This window comes from Danio aesculapii, chromosome 25 (genome assembly GCF_903798145.1).
Source record: "Danio aesculapii chromosome 25, fDanAes4.1, whole genome shotgun sequence".
Taxonomy (NCBI): domain Eukaryota; kingdom Metazoa; phylum Chordata; class Actinopteri; order Cypriniformes; family Danionidae; genus Danio; species Danio aesculapii.
This window is the reverse complement of record NC_079459.1, coordinates 36,420,543-36,436,552: the sequence shown is the minus strand read 5'-3', so window position 1 is coordinate 36,436,552 and position 16,010 is coordinate 36,420,543. Positions and strand designations below refer to the sequence as shown.

At 34.5% G+C, this 16,010-nt stretch overlaps 1 protein-coding gene across 1 annotated transcript in view; it reads right to left on the bottom strand.

Annotated features, from left to right (window-relative positions):
• Window positions 1-9,008: 9,008 nt before the first annotated feature.
• The window catches only part of LOC130219192 (GRAM domain-containing protein 2A), a 51,280-nt gene continuing 44,278 nt past the window's right edge, over window positions 9,009-16,010 (bottom strand). Inside the window, exons 10-12 of the mRNA XM_056451500.1 lie at window positions 15,419-15,512; window positions 13,893-13,994; window positions 9,009-13,106 (exon numbers count right to left, since the gene is read on the bottom strand). Coding sequence (XP_056307475.1) covers window positions 13,103-13,106; window positions 13,893-13,994; window positions 15,419-15,512 — 200 coding nt within the window. The 3' untranslated portion in view covers window positions 9,009-13,102. The remainder of the gene's footprint in view (window positions 13,107-13,892; window positions 13,995-15,418; window positions 15,513-16,010) is intronic.

The following is a 16,010-nucleotide window of genomic DNA, read 5'->3' as shown; positions in this document are numbered from 1 at the left end:
TGTAGCAATAGCATAGCAACCACCCACAACACCCTAGAAACTGTGTAACAGTCTAAATACACATGGAACACCTTAGCAACCATATACTGTGGCAATATCCTAGCAACCACACACAACCCCATAGAAACTACATGACAACAGCCTGAAAACACTCTGAATACCTAGCAACCATACACCTTAACAATACCCTAGAAACCACCCACAACACCTTAAAAACTACTTAACAAAAGACTAAATACACATTAAACACATTAGCAACCATATGTTGTAGCAATGCCTTAGCAACCATCCACAACACCATAGAAACTGCATAAATACACTCAGAACACCTTGGCAACCATATACTGTAGTAATATCCTAGCAACCACCCACAACACCATAGAAACTGCATAACAACAGCCAAAAACAATCTGAATACCTTAGCAACCATCTACTGTAGCAATACCCTAGCAACAATCCACAACACCATAAAAACTACATAATAGCCAAAAACATTTTGAATAACTTGTCAACCATATACTGTAGCGATTCCCTAGCAACCATTCACAACACCCTAGAAACAGCATAGCAATGAGCTATAAACCCTCTGAGCATCTTAGCAACCATATAATGTAGCAACACCCTAGCAGCTGCATAACAACAGCCTAAAAACAATCTGAATACCCTAGCAACCACCTATGATACCCTAGAACCTGCATAACAACAGTCTGAAAATGCTCTAAATACCTTAGCAACAATGTACTGTAGTAATACCCTAGCAACCACCAAAAACACCCAAGAACCTGCATAATGACAATTTAAAAAAACACTCAGATGTCTTAACAACCATATAGTAATGCCCTAGCAACCACTCACAAAGCTAAAAAAAACTCATGTATTATTTTATATTGTACTTGTACTGTATATATTTTACTTCTACTATATACTGTATGGGTGACGCGGTGGCGCAGTGGGTAGCACAATCGCCTCACAGGTCGCTGGTTTGAGCCTCGGCTGGGTCAGTTGGCGTTTCTGTGTGGAGTTTGCATGTTCTCCCCTGTTGGTGTGGGTTTCCTCCAGGTGCTCCGGTTTCCCCCACAAGTCCAAACACATGTGTGTGTGTGTGAATGAGTGTGTATAGATGTTTCCCAGTGATGGGTTGCAGCTGGAAGGGCATCCGCTGCATAGAACATATGCTAGATAAGTTGGCGGTTCATTCCGCTGTGGCGACCCCAGATTAATAAAGGGGCTAATGAATGAATATACTGTGTGCCAATAAAAAACAGTGTATCATTGCACACCCTCATATTGTTCTGCTATACTGGCAAACAAACGGATTCAACTTCAACCTGAAGCTCTAGCTCTTGCACTCAGACTCTCAGCGATATTAATATTGATGTTATTAAAGCGCTCCATATCATGTGTTTCTGAAAATCAATCCAGAGAGAACGTGAGCTCTGTGAACTCAGCTCTCCTCTGGATCCACCGCAGAAAAATAAAGAAACACACTGTCTGTGTTCAGCAGAAGGTGGAGACGACTGATGATGAATAAAAATATAGAGGAAAGGAATAATAATTCACATCAAATGATCATACAAAATGCAGTGATTTATACTGCCAAGAGCATAAACACACTACAAAAGCACATCTATTGTACATCACACACACATGGCATAACACATATGCGGATAAAGCAGTGTTTCCATCCAATGAGAAACATTATTGGGCGACACATTTGCCCAATAAAATTCACCGTCCAATACACTCACCGGCCACTTTATTAGGTACACCTCCCTAGTACCGGGTTGGACCCCATGTTGCCTCCAGAACTGCCTTAATCCTTGGTGGCAGAGATTCAACAAGCTACTGGAAATATTCCTCAGAGATTTTGATCCATATTGACATGATAGCATCACACAGTTGCTGCAGATTTGTCGGCTGCACATCCATGATGCCAATCTCCCGTTCCACCACATCCCTAAGGTGCTCTATTGGATTGAGCTCTGGTGACTGTGGAGGCCATTTGAGTACAGTGAACTCATTGTCATGTTCAAGAAACCAGTCTGAGATGATTCACGCTTTATGATATGGTGTGTTATCCTACTGGAAGTAGCCATCAGAAGATGGAGACACTGTGCTCATAAAGGGATGGACATGGTCAGCAACAATACTCAGGTAGGCTGTGGCGTTGATGCTCAATTGGTACTAATGAATCCAAAGTGTGCCAAGAAAATATCCCCCACACCATTACACCACCACCAGCCTGAACCGCTGATACAAGACAGGATGGATCCATGCTTTCATGTTGAGGCCAAATTCTGTACCTAATAAAGTGGCCAGTGAGTGTATATCTGCATATTGCGTGTTCAGCTTCTAGTTAAGAGTGTTTAATGACGCCAGCAGCCTCTTTTAAAACATCTCAAGTGAGAAATACTGTGTTCTCATTGACCACGAATTCACTGCTGTGTTATTTTTCTCCACTGATGTCCTTTGAGTCACTCGACTGACACCACAAACAACCCATAAAGACACTTTTACTGTAGTGGTTTGACTGTGTTTAACAGAAGAACAGACACACATGAAGCCGTTTTCAGAGTCTTCTGTCATCGTTTTAAACACGTCCAGACGACAGAGCAGACTATAATCCGTACTGTCTATTAAATCTATGAGCCAAGAATGTTTTCTAACACTCTTATTGAGTTGTTAAAGGATATTTCTGAATGTTTTCACTGTACAAACTGCATAAAAGGTTTGCCTAGAATCTATATGTTGCTAGGTAGATGCTGTGGTGCTCTGTTTGGTTGCTAGGCAGCTCCAAGAGTACTGTACAGGGTTGTTTGATGCTAGGATATTCTTAGATCTTATCAACCCCCTAACTATCACCCAGAATAGACTGATTAATTAACTTGTTGCTATGAAACTCTGGGTTGTTGATGGGTGATTGCTATGTTGGGTGTTGACAAATGGTTTCTAGGGTATTCTTAGTGGTTGCTGTTAGTTACGAGTGTTTTTAAATTGTAGTATTTGAACTGTTGCTTTGATATTCTGGGTTCTTAATGGGTTACTGCTAGAGTGTTAATAGGCTGTTTCTACTGTATCCTTATTGACTGCTGGACAGTTGTTAAGATGTTCTAGGGTGTTGTTAGGGTGTTGTTAGGTGGTTGCTAGTGTAGTTTGAAGTATTTATAAGATTGGTTAACTAACTACGACATTTTGGGTTGTTGATAGATTTGCTATGGGTATTGATAGGCAGTTACTAGGGTATTTTTAGTGGTGGCTAGGCAGTTGCTAAGGTAATTGGAGTGTTTGCTATTGTAGGTTGTGTTAGGTGGTTGCTACTGTAGTTTGTGTTAAAAACACTATCTGATTCACTGACTTGTTGACATGGTATACTGGGTTGTTGATGGTGATTGTTAGAATGCTGACAAGACATTTCTATGGTATTCTTAGTGGTTGCTAGGCAGTTGCTAGGTAGTTATGAGTGTTTTTATATTGTATAAAGTATTTAAATTGTCACTTTGATATTCTAGGTTCTTAATGGGTTACTGCTAGAGTGTCAATAGGCTGTTTCTACTGTATCCTTATTGACTGCTGGGTAGTTGTTAAGGTGTTCTAGGGTGTTGTTAGGTGGTTGCTAGTGTAGTTTGAAGTATTTGAAAGATTGGTTAACTGGGTGGTTGTTAGGGTGTTGCTGGATGGTTGCTACTGTTGTTTGAAGTGCTAAAAAGTCTAATTAACTAACTTGTTGATGTGGTATACTGGGTGGTTGATAGGTGATTGCTAGGGTGCTAGGCAGTTTCTAGGGTATTAGTGGTTTCTAGGCAGTTGTTAAGGTACTTTGGGTGTTTACTCTTGTAGGTGGTTGTTAGGTGGTTATTATTGTAATTTGAAGTGTGAAAAAGACTGAATAACTTGTTGACACTGTATACTGGACTGTTGATGGGTGATTGCTAGGGTACCTAGGAAATTTCTAGGGTATGGTTAGTGGTTGCTAGGATGTTTTTGGTGGTTGCAAGTGAAGTCTGAAGAATTTAAAAGACTAATTAACTAACTTGTAGCTACAGTATTCTGGGTTGTTTACATGTGATTGTTAGCATGTTGATGGTAAGTTTCCAGGGTGTTCTTAGTGGTTGTTAGGTGGTTGCTAGTGTAGTTTGAAGTATTTAAAAGACTGATTTACTTGCTGGTATTACGGGTTGTTGATGAGTTATTTCTAGGGTGTTAATAGGTAGTTCTAGGGTATCCTTAGTGATTGGTGATCAGTTCTTAGGGTGTTCTAGGTAGTTGTTAGGTGGTTGGTAGTGTAATTTGAAGTATTAAACGAATGATTAACTAATGTGAACCTATTCTGGGTTCTTGATGGGTGATTGTTGCTATGGTTTTCTGGGTTGTTGATGGGTGATTGCAAGGGTGTTCTCAGTAGTTGCTAGGGTGTCATTCCTAGGGTACTTTAAGTGTTTGCCAGGGTGTATCCAGTTCATTGCTATGCGGTTACTAGAGTGTTCAGGTTGGTTGCTATGGTGTGTTGGGTAGTTGTTGAGAATGTTTAGATTGTAAAGTCAGGTTTGGTGGTTGTAGCTTTAAAGATTTAGTTAGTCAGAAATGTCCATCTCAGAAGAGGACAGTGACATTTCTCCAGTATTTCCATGTGTTGGTTTTCTGAAAGCAGTGACAGTGAAATGTGTGAGAAAACTTTGGTGAAGGTTCTGGGATTTTACCATCCGTCTGTCATCACTCGCTCACCCTCATGACTTTATAAACCTGCATGAGTCTGGCTGTTGTTGAGTAACATCAGTCAGATTGAGCTGCTGGGGTCAGATCTGTCTCTCTGTGACCCTTACACTCTCAGACCAGCCACATTCCAGGAATTACTGACCTCAGATCAGGCAGTTTAAGGCCTCGAGGAACCAGGTGTGTCACTGCAGATTCCCACATCAGACCATCAAACACACACACAGACACACACACACGCGCACACATATATATATACATGCATAGACACACTCACACAGACACATACCCACGCACAGAGAGACACACACATACACACACACACACATATATATAGATATATATATTCACTCATTCACTCACTCACACAGACACATACCCATGCACAGAGACATAGAGAGACACACGCATACACACACACACACACATATATATATATATATATATATAGATATATATTCACTCATTCACTCACTCACACACACACACACGAACAAACAAACAAACAAATCTCTGCATTATTGGTCAGAAAATAAACTTAATTCAAATGGAAAACAAGTTTATTTTTCTGTCTCCATATTTGTTCTTAATTATATGGATAAAATATATTTGGTTGTTTTGTTAATTAATCGTTCACTGCATCTTAAATGACGGTATCTTGATTTAGGAATGTCAACATAATTGTTGAAAAAGTGCAAAAACGTTACTGAATTGTTTATTTTAATGAGGGTTTTACAATTAAATCTAAAAAGAATTCAAATGAAATAAAAGCAGATAATATATATTGTGTTCATATTGGGTTTTACTTCATTCTTAGGTGTGAATAAAGCCATCAATAGACAATGATTAATAAAAGCTGATATAAACAGTGTACAGAGCTAGATGTGAAAAACAGCAGAGCACACTACAGTGAACAATTATCAGCTTAACAACTTACACATTTAATTAAATATCAGGGAATATAGCTTTAAACTCATTATGCTGCCACAAAACGCGGCTTATAATGATTCAATACTGTTTCAGGACAGTTTTAACTGGAAAACTCTACATCTTCATTCACTCTTCATGTCTATTTTAACAGTCACAGTTTTTCTTCATGTGACTGAAAACTAAATTCATTTGAGATTTGTTGTCGCCCCCAGCTGGATGAACACAGGTAACACTACAGAGAGTAAAAACTCAAACTGATTAATCTAATTAAGCATGTTAACATACAGACTTAAAAACAATAATAATGATTAATAAACATTATAATCAAAAGATATACTCTTGAATTATTTTCACAACTCTTTCATAGTATCATGCTTGGTAATAGAATGACTTTATTTTGAATTAAACGATTAAATAAACAATTATTAAATTATTAAAATGACTAAATAAATATTAAATAAAACAATTTAAATAACAAAATTAAAAAATTCATTAAAATAATGTTAAACTGATTTCAAAAAAGATATTTCCAGCCAGATTACCATGTTTATATTACACAAATTTACATATTTAAAAAAAAAAATCAAGAATTAAAATCACACATATTAACGTTTTATTTTCAATAATTAAAATAGTATTATATTGATGTGAAAAAAGATATTACCAGCCAAATTTACATATTTAAATGAATTAAAGAATTATCATAAGAATTAAAATATTGTTATATTGAACCCAAAAAAAGATAAAACGAGCCAGATTAACATATTTAAATGAGACATATTTACATATTTAAATCAGTTACAGAATATTCAAGAATTAAAATGTTATATTGAACCCAAAAAAGATAAAACTAGCCAGATTAACATATTTAAATGAGACATATTTACATATTTAAATAAATTACAGAATTTTCAAGAATTAAAATATTGTTATATTGAATACAAAAAAAGATCAAACTAACCAGATTAACATATTTAAATGAGACATATTTACATATTTAAATCAATTACAGAATATTCAAGAATTAAAATAATGTTATATTGAATCCAAAAAAGATCAAACTAACCAGATTAACATATTTAAATGAGACATATTTACATATTTAAATCAATTACAGAATATTCAAGAATTAAAATAATGTTATATTGAACCCAAAAAAGATAAAACTAGCCAAATTAACATATTTAAATTACACATATTACGTAATTAAAATTAATTACCAAATTTCATCAATATTACTAGCTAGGCTATAATATTTAAATGATACATATTTACATGGTTAAAATAATTAAAGAATATTTTATTCATTTTAAGAAATAAATATGTTATAAAAATGTTATATTGAGTTAAAAAAAGATATCACTAGCCAGATTAACATATTTAAATGACACATAACTTTATATTAAATGAATGAATTGTCAAGAATTAAAATAATGTAATACTGATTTCAAAAAAGAAAACACTAGCCAGATTAACATATTTAAATGACACATATTTACATATTTAAATAAATTGTCAAGAATTAAAATAATGTAATACTGATTTCAAAAAAGATATTACTAGCCAGATTAACATATTTAAATGACACATATTTGCATATTTAAATAAATTGTCAAGAATTAAAATAATGTAATACTGATTTCAAAAAAGATATTACTAGCCAGATTAACATATTTAAATGACACATATTTGCATATTTAAATAAATTGTCAAGAATTAAAATAATGTAATACTGATTTCAAAAAAGAAAACACTAGCCAGATTAACATATTTAAATGACACATATTTGCATATTTAAATAAATTGTCAAGAATTAAAATAATGTAATACTGATTTCAAAAAAGAAAACACTAGCCAGATTAACATATTTAAATGACACATATTTGCATATTTAAATAAATTGTCAAGAATTAAAATAATGTAATACTGATTTCAAAAAAGATATTACTAGCCAGATTAACATATTTAAATGACACATATTTACATATTTAAATAAATTGTCAAGAATTAAAATAATGTAATACTGATTTCAAAAAAGATATTACTAGCCAGATTAACATATTTAAATGACACATATTTGCATATTTAAATAAATTGTCAAGAATTAAAATAATGTAATACTGATTTCAAAAAAGAAAACACTAGCCAGATTAACATATTTAAATGACACATATTTGCATATTTAAATAAATTGTCAAGAATTAAAATAATGTAATACTGATTTCAAAAAAGAAAACACTAGCCAGATTAACATATTTAAATGACACATATTTGCATATTTAAATAAATTGTCAAGAATTAAAATAATGTAATACTGATTTCAAAAAAGAAAACACTAGCCAGATTAACATATTTAAATGACACATATTTATATATTTAAATGAATTGAAAATATTTCAAGATCTTTTAACCCCAGTTAAAAAAAAAGAGTTTGTGTGATAGTAAATCCTATAAAATAACAAACACACAAAGCAAAGAGACTCTGGTGAAAGTTTATTTATTTCTTTATTATTATTAGTTTGACCTTTAACCTCTCGTCTGTGTCAGAAAGAAACATCTACATTTTCTACAGCGTGACTGAAATGATGAGCAGGACGAACAAACTTCAATATGTACAAAACATCAGCACAACAAACCCGACTCATTTACAGCAGACCCTAACCATCACAGCATTAAAAAAGCCTCGTCTAGAGCTTCTTCTGCATGCCTGAAATGCAAGCGTAGATTTCAAGTACAAACCTCCTCTAATGCACTTTAATACATCACAAATAAAGATCAAGTCAATTCAACACACTTTTACACGACAGGTTTTCTTTTCACGTCAAGTAACCACAAATAAACATTCTCATATTTGTGTGTGAACATGACTGTGACTTTTATATGAAAGCTGATATGAAAGCTATTTTTTTTGGTAATTGCAACTTTTTTCCTTGCAATTCTGACTTTATATCTCAATTCTTGATTTTTTCACACAATTCGAAGTATTTTATTGCGCAATTACGACTCAGTTTTTACCGTATTTTGTTTTATTTTCATAATTTAGCGATTTACGGAATTCTGACTTTTTGTAACAATTTATATGGTGAAATGATGATGTTTTTCCACAATTCTGCATTTGTATCTTGCAGTTTTTACTTTTTTTCTCTCGCAATTTAAACTTTTTACTGCGCAATTCTGACATTTTTTCTGCAACTCACAATTTGTTTATATCTTGAGATTACGATGTGTTTATTGCACCATTCTGACGTTCAGTCTTCACTTTACACCTCACTTTGTTTAAGTTTTGCAATTTTTAGTTTTTTTTTTCTCGCAAGTCTTGACTTTTTTTGACTTTTTGTAACTCACAGTTATTTATATTTTACAACTCCGATGTTTTTTTACCATTCTTAAGTTTTTTTTCTTTAATTCGGAGTTTGTATCTTGTAGTTTTTATTTTTTTTCTCTCGCAACTTTAACTTTTTATTGCGTAATTATGACTGTGTTAACTTTATATCTCACATTGTTTTAATTGAGCATTTTTTTCCTCAATTCTGACTTTTCGTAACTAACGATTTATATCCTTTGATTCGGATGTTTTTCACAATTCTGATATTTTTATGATTATAATTGGGAGTTTGTATCTTGCAGTTTTTATTTTTTTCTGACTGTCCGTCATCGCTTTACACCTCACTTATAGCAATTGCAGTTTTTAGGTTTGGGTTATTTTGCATTTTAATGTTTTTCACAATTCTACAGTTTTCCCCCTTTCCTTACAATTCTCACTCTAAATCCCACAATTCTCACTTCATATTTAGTAATTCAGATGCTTTTCATAATTCTTACATAAGTCTCTCACAACTCTTTCTGACATTTCTGACATCTCTCATTTCTCACTTTGCACCTCACTTTTTTTCACAATTCTGACTTTCCATCTGTCAAATTTTTTTGCAGCTCGCAATTTATCTCTCACAACTCTGATGTTTTCACAATTCAAACGTTTTAATTGCAATAGCAAAACTTTTCCCTTTTTTTTGCAGTTCTTGAAGTTTTCTGCAATTGTGATGCTTTTCACAATTCTGACGTTGTATCACAATTTTGAAGTTTTCCGCAATTCTGAAGTTGCTTGAAATTCTGACATTTTTCGCAAGTCTGCCGTTTTCAGCAATTCTGACATTTTTCTCAATTCTGACATTGTTTGAAATTCTGACATTTTCCGCAATTCTGAAGTTTTCCGCAGTTTTGACATTGCTTGAAATTCTGATATTTTTCGCAATTCTGTTTTTCGCAATTTTGACGTTTTATGCAATTCTGACATTGTTTGAAATATGGACATTTTTCACAATTCTGATGTTTTTCGCAATTCTGCCGTTTTTAGCAATTCTGACATTTTTCTCAATTCTGACATTGCTTGAAATTCTGATATTTTTCGCAATTTTGTTTTTCGCAATTCTGCCGTTTTTCGCAATTTTGACATTTTACGCAATTCTGACATTGTTTGAAATTTGGACATTTTTCACAATTCTGATGTTTTTCGCAATACTGCCATTTTCAGCAATTCTGACATATTTCTCAATTCTGACATTGTTCGAAATTCTAATATTTTTTGCAATTCTGCCGTTTTCCGCAATTTTGACATTTTTCGCAATTCTGACATTGTTTGCAATTCTGCCGCTTTCCTCAATTCTGACTTTTTTTTTTTTTACAAATTCCGATGTTTTACGCAATTTCAACATTTCCTGCAATTCTGACAATGTCTGCCATTCTAACTTTTTTCCACAATTTTCTATTTTTTTTTAGCAAATTCTGATGTTTTCAGCAATTTCAACATTTTCCGCAATTCTGACAATGTCTGCCATTCAAACTTTTTTTTTGCAATTCTGACATTTTTTGCAATTCTGCGCTTTTCACAGTTCTGACGTTTTTCACAATTTTGATATTTTCAGAAAATTTGACCTTTTCTGCAATTCTGCAGTTTTCCACAATGCAAATTTTTCACAATTCTGACATTTTTCGCAATTCTGACATTTGCAACTCTGAGTTTGTATCTTAGATTTCTGAGTTTATCACACAACACAGAATAGTATTTTCACATTGTATCTCACAACTCTGAAGTTTCACATTTCTGAATTTCTATTTTGCCATTTTAATGTTTTTTTAATTGTGAGATGCAAACTTACAATTACAAGCCTGTAACTCAAAATTGTAAGAAAGTCAGAGTAAGATCAAAAGTTGCAATTACATTTTTCATTTTTGTATTCTGCTTCAGAAAAACAATCTTTAAATGACCCATAGTTTGAAATGACCCACTTGTGTGTGAAATGTGTCTGAAAATCAAACAGTCATTGCCTTTTCTTCTTTTTCTAAGAATCCATAAAAAATATTAAAATAAGTCTGTGTAACACTGCAAAAATCACTTCATAATTAGTATTTTTGTCTTGTTTTCCAGTAAAAATATCCTCAAAAGACTCCACAAACTGTTAAGATATTCAGATATTCTCTCAAATTCATTTTTAACTATAAAATGTATAAATCTTTTGTAATAAACCAAACTTAAAACGTTTATAGATTTTACAAAAAACAGTAACACTTTACACTCAGACTGAATGTGTGAGGCCTTATTTTCAAAATGTTACTAACCAATAATAACGTCTGAAAAACGAGCGCAATTCAGACCCCACTATTATATTTGGTCTCATATGGAAATGTGAATATATGCAAATTACATGTGTGGCATACAAGTTCATATTTGCATTTTACATGTATACATTTTTTTACATGTATGCAATATTTTAAAATATGTTGCATATATAATACATATTTCTACAGATATTTTGCTTCATAAATGAGGCTTGCTGTTAGTTCACACTACTTATTTAAAATGAGCTAAACGACACAATTCTTGAGTTTTTAACCTAATTATTCATTCATTCATTCATTTTCTCTTCAGCTTAGTCCCTTTATTCATCAGGGGTCACCACAGCGGAATGAACCCCCAACTATTCCAGCATATGTTTTACACAGCGGATGCCCTTCCAGCTGCAACCCAGTACTGGAGAAACACCCATACACACTCATTCACACACACACACACTCATACACTACGGCCAGTTTAGTTCATCAGTTCCCCTATAGCGCATGTGTTTGGACTGTGGGGGAAACTGGAGCACCCGGAGGAAACCCACACCAACACGGGGAGAACATGCAAACTCCACACAGAAACACCAACTGACCCAGCCGAGGCTCGAATCAGTGACCTTCTTGCTGTGAGGCCACAGTGCTAACCACTGTGACGCCCACAACTTAATTATTTTATGCTCAAGAGTGTGTGTGTGTGTGTGTGTGTGTGTGAAATCCAAAGATGAACTTGTTTGTCATTGTGTAATCTGCATATATCACCATATATGAGATTTGATTTATTAATTTGTCTAAATCTGTCTTGATGAATGTGTGAGTAAACAAGGCAAGAGTCCTGATTAGGATGATTTTGTGCAGTGCAGTAAACACTGGTCAACATGCAGAACACACACACACACACACACACACACACGCACGCGCGCACACACACACTGGCACACACGCGTCAGAGAAACACTCGCTCTTACTAAACAACTGAAAGAGTCAAAGTCAAGGATCTGTGTGTGTGTGTGTGTGTGTGTGTTTGTGTGTGTGTGTTTGTGTGTGTGGAAATGAAGGATCCCCGTGTGTGTATTTTCAGTAATGAAGAGTGTGTGTGTGTGTTCAGTAATAAAGTGTGTGTGTTTTCAGTGATGAAGTAAGTGTGTGTGTGTGTGTGTTCAGTAATAAAGTGTGTGTGTTTCCAGTAATGATGTGTGTGTGTGTGTGATGAAGTATGTGTGTGTTCAGTAATAAAGGATCTGTGTGTTCAGTAATGTAGTGTGTGTGTTTTCAGTAATGAAGTATGTGTGTGTGTTCAGTAATGAAAGATCTGTGTGTGTTCAGTAGAAGAGTGTGTGTGTTCAGTAATAAAGTGTGTGTCTGTGTTTAGTTATGATGTGTGTGTGTTCAGATATGAAGTATGTGAATGTGTTAGTGTGTGTGTGAGACTGTATGAATGTGTGTTCATGTTTTCAGTTATGGTGAGTGTGTGTGTGTGATGAAGTATGTGTGTGTTCAGTAATAAAGGATCTGTGTGTTCAGTAATGTAGTGTGTGTGTGTCTGTGTGTATGTAACAGTAGGTGTGCAGATGGTGATTGGCGGCTGCTCTCTCTCTCTCCTCAGTGCTGGAGGTGTCACACACACACACACACACACACACACACACACACACACACACACACACACACACACACACACACACACACACACACACACACACCTCATCTAGTGCTCTTTTGTGGTCGTTCACTATCTAGTGCTGCACTGCTGGAGTCGCCGCTCTGCTGGATGGTCAATCCGCGTTCAGTGTATGTGTGTGTGTGTGTGTGTGTGTGTGTGTGTGTGTGTCCACAGGTTAAACCAGGGTTACCTGCAGAGAAAGAGAGAGAGACACAGTGTGTGTCAGTCATATTCAGAATGAAGCTTGAGTGATGTGTGTGTGTGTGTGTGTGTGTGTGCATAAATATGTGAGTGTGTGTGTATATGTATGTGGTTTTATGTCTGTCTGTGAGTGTGTGTTTGTGTGTCTGTGCATATATTTGCGTGTGTGTGTGTGTAACTGTGTTTCTAAGTGTGTTTGTGTCTGAGAGTGTGCATATGTGTGTGTTTATATAACTATGTGTGTATATTTGTGTGTGTGTGTAACTGTGTTTCTAAGTGTGTTTGTGTCTGAGAGTGTGCATATGTGTGTCTTTATATAACTATGTGTGTATATTTGTGTGTGTGTGTGTGTAACTGTGTTTCTAAGTGTGTGCATATGTGTGTCTTTATATAACTATGTGTGTATATTTGTGTGTGTGTGTGTGTGTGTGTAACTGTGTTTCTAAGTTTGTGTTTATGTCTGAGAGTGTGCATTTGTGTGTGTTTTTTTGTGTATATATGTGTGTGTGTTTGAATAAAAAAGTGTTTGAGTGTGTATCTGTGTGTGTAAAAGAGCGTGTGAGTATCTCTGTATGTGTGTGTGTTTGTATATGTGTGAGTGTGTGTTTGAGCATGTGTATCTGTGTGTGTGTGTAAGTGACTGATTGAATGCGTGTTTATTTTAGTGTGGTGTCTGTGTTTATGTGTGTGAGGATGTGTCTGTGGGTATGTGTGTTAGTGAGTGTTACAGTATGTGCATCTGTGTGTGTGTGTGTGTGTGTGTGTGTGTGTGTACCTCTCACTCAGTGTGGGTTGTGTGTTTAAGAAGGACAGCTGCTGCTCCAGACTGCAGACCCGAAACGCCAGATAACACGACGACATGATGAGGAGAATAATGCTGGAGAAACACACACACACACACACACACACACACACACACACACACACACGGTTACAAACACATAACTGATTAATATTCAATTATTTGTTCATTTTTCCAACCAAATCTACAAGTGATTAGAAGGAATGATTATTAAAATAATTCAACAAATTAAGGAATATTAATGAATTAACTCATGAATATTAAAATAAAATGATTAGCATACAGTAATTATGCACTTTTATGTATCGGTCATTCAAAAGTTTTGTATAATTTTTTGGTATTTATTAATGGCAATGACTAAACGTTATTATATATATTACATTAAGATATTATTACATTATTATAATTATAACAAATAATAAAAAAGGTGGATTAATACAGGGTAGGGATGCACCAATACCATTTTTTTGGAACCGATCCGATACCAAAAAGTATGGACCGATCTGATCCCGATACTGCGCCCTTTTTTTTAAACATAAGACAGTTTCTACAGTTCTGGTGCTAAACTCTAATAATATATCCTTTATAGTAAAAATAACCTGCAGACCCACTGTATATGACAGATGGCACAATCTAACTAAAACATGACGCGTGCTGTAAACTATAGGCTGCAGTAATTGAGCATTACCTTATGACATTCATATCATCTCGTGGTCCAGTTTTGTTTCCTTTTTTAATAATTTAATTTAATAATTTAATATTTTTCTTTGAAATCTCTAATGAATGAATATTTAAAAAACAATTCTGATTATGTCCATTACTAAAGATATCTGCTGCTTATTCATTATAATTTACCTTTATAAAACAAAATATGTTAATATAAACAATTATGCACACCAATATGAGCTTAAATAAAATGAGTAAATATAAATTAAAATAAAATATAAACATAAACTACATTCTAGTGCTATGCAAAGGTTAATTGCATCCAAAATAAATTGTTTTGACATAATGAATGTGTGTGTGTGTGTGTGTGTGTGTTATATTGTGTATATGTGATACACACATACATTTAAAAAAACTACACACTTTTGATCACTAATATATTCAAATTTGATATAATTTGCACCATATTTATATATTATATATCTAAAAATAAATATTTTCTCAAATATGTGCATGCATGTGTATTTATATATACAAAATAAACATACACACCTCACACACACACTTTTAATTTGGATGTGATTATCTTCGCCAAGCCCTAAAATATTGTTAAAACTGAACTAAATTGAAGTAAACATTCTGTTCTCACAGTGTAGCCAGCATGTCAATCCACTGAATTACCAGCAGAGGGCGACACTACCACACAAATGCATTTCTGTTCAGCTCTGAGGTTAAAAACACCTTGATTATTTGAGAACAAGCAGCACTCAAAACCTGTAGTTTCTAAAAGAAAAGCACGTGCAATCATGTAAAGCTCTTAAACAGATGCTCACAGCAGAATGAAGAGCTTCAGCAGGTGATACTCCATGTGTCCCAGCTCTGCTCCCGGTTCAGACAGCAGGATCTTTTCAGCTTCCAGACGCCGCTCTGAACACAAAACATCAAGTGGTTTAAAACAGCGGAGCACAGAGCAAAGACACACAGATTTACTGACAGTTCTGGAGGGAATAATAATAGAAGAATAATAATACTGAAGCACTGTGATGATGGACTGATGGAGGACTGAGGCCTTTTACAATCAGCACAACAACATTTCTGATCTGACACAATGGAGAGCTGCAGACCACCATTACTGATGCACAGACCCTCACACACACATTTATATCTGATCAGCATCTGTTAAAAACTAAACCACATCACGCAGACTGATGAAGCGCAGGAGCAGACTTTACTCATTCATTTATTCATTTTCCGTCGTCTTAGTCCCTTAATTCATCAGGAGCTGCCACAGTGGAATGAACCACCAACTTCATTCATTCATTTCCCTTCGTCTTAGTCCCTTATTTATCAGGGATCACCACAGCAGAATGAACCGCCAACTATTCCAGCATATGTTTTACACAGCGGATACCCTTACAGCTGCAA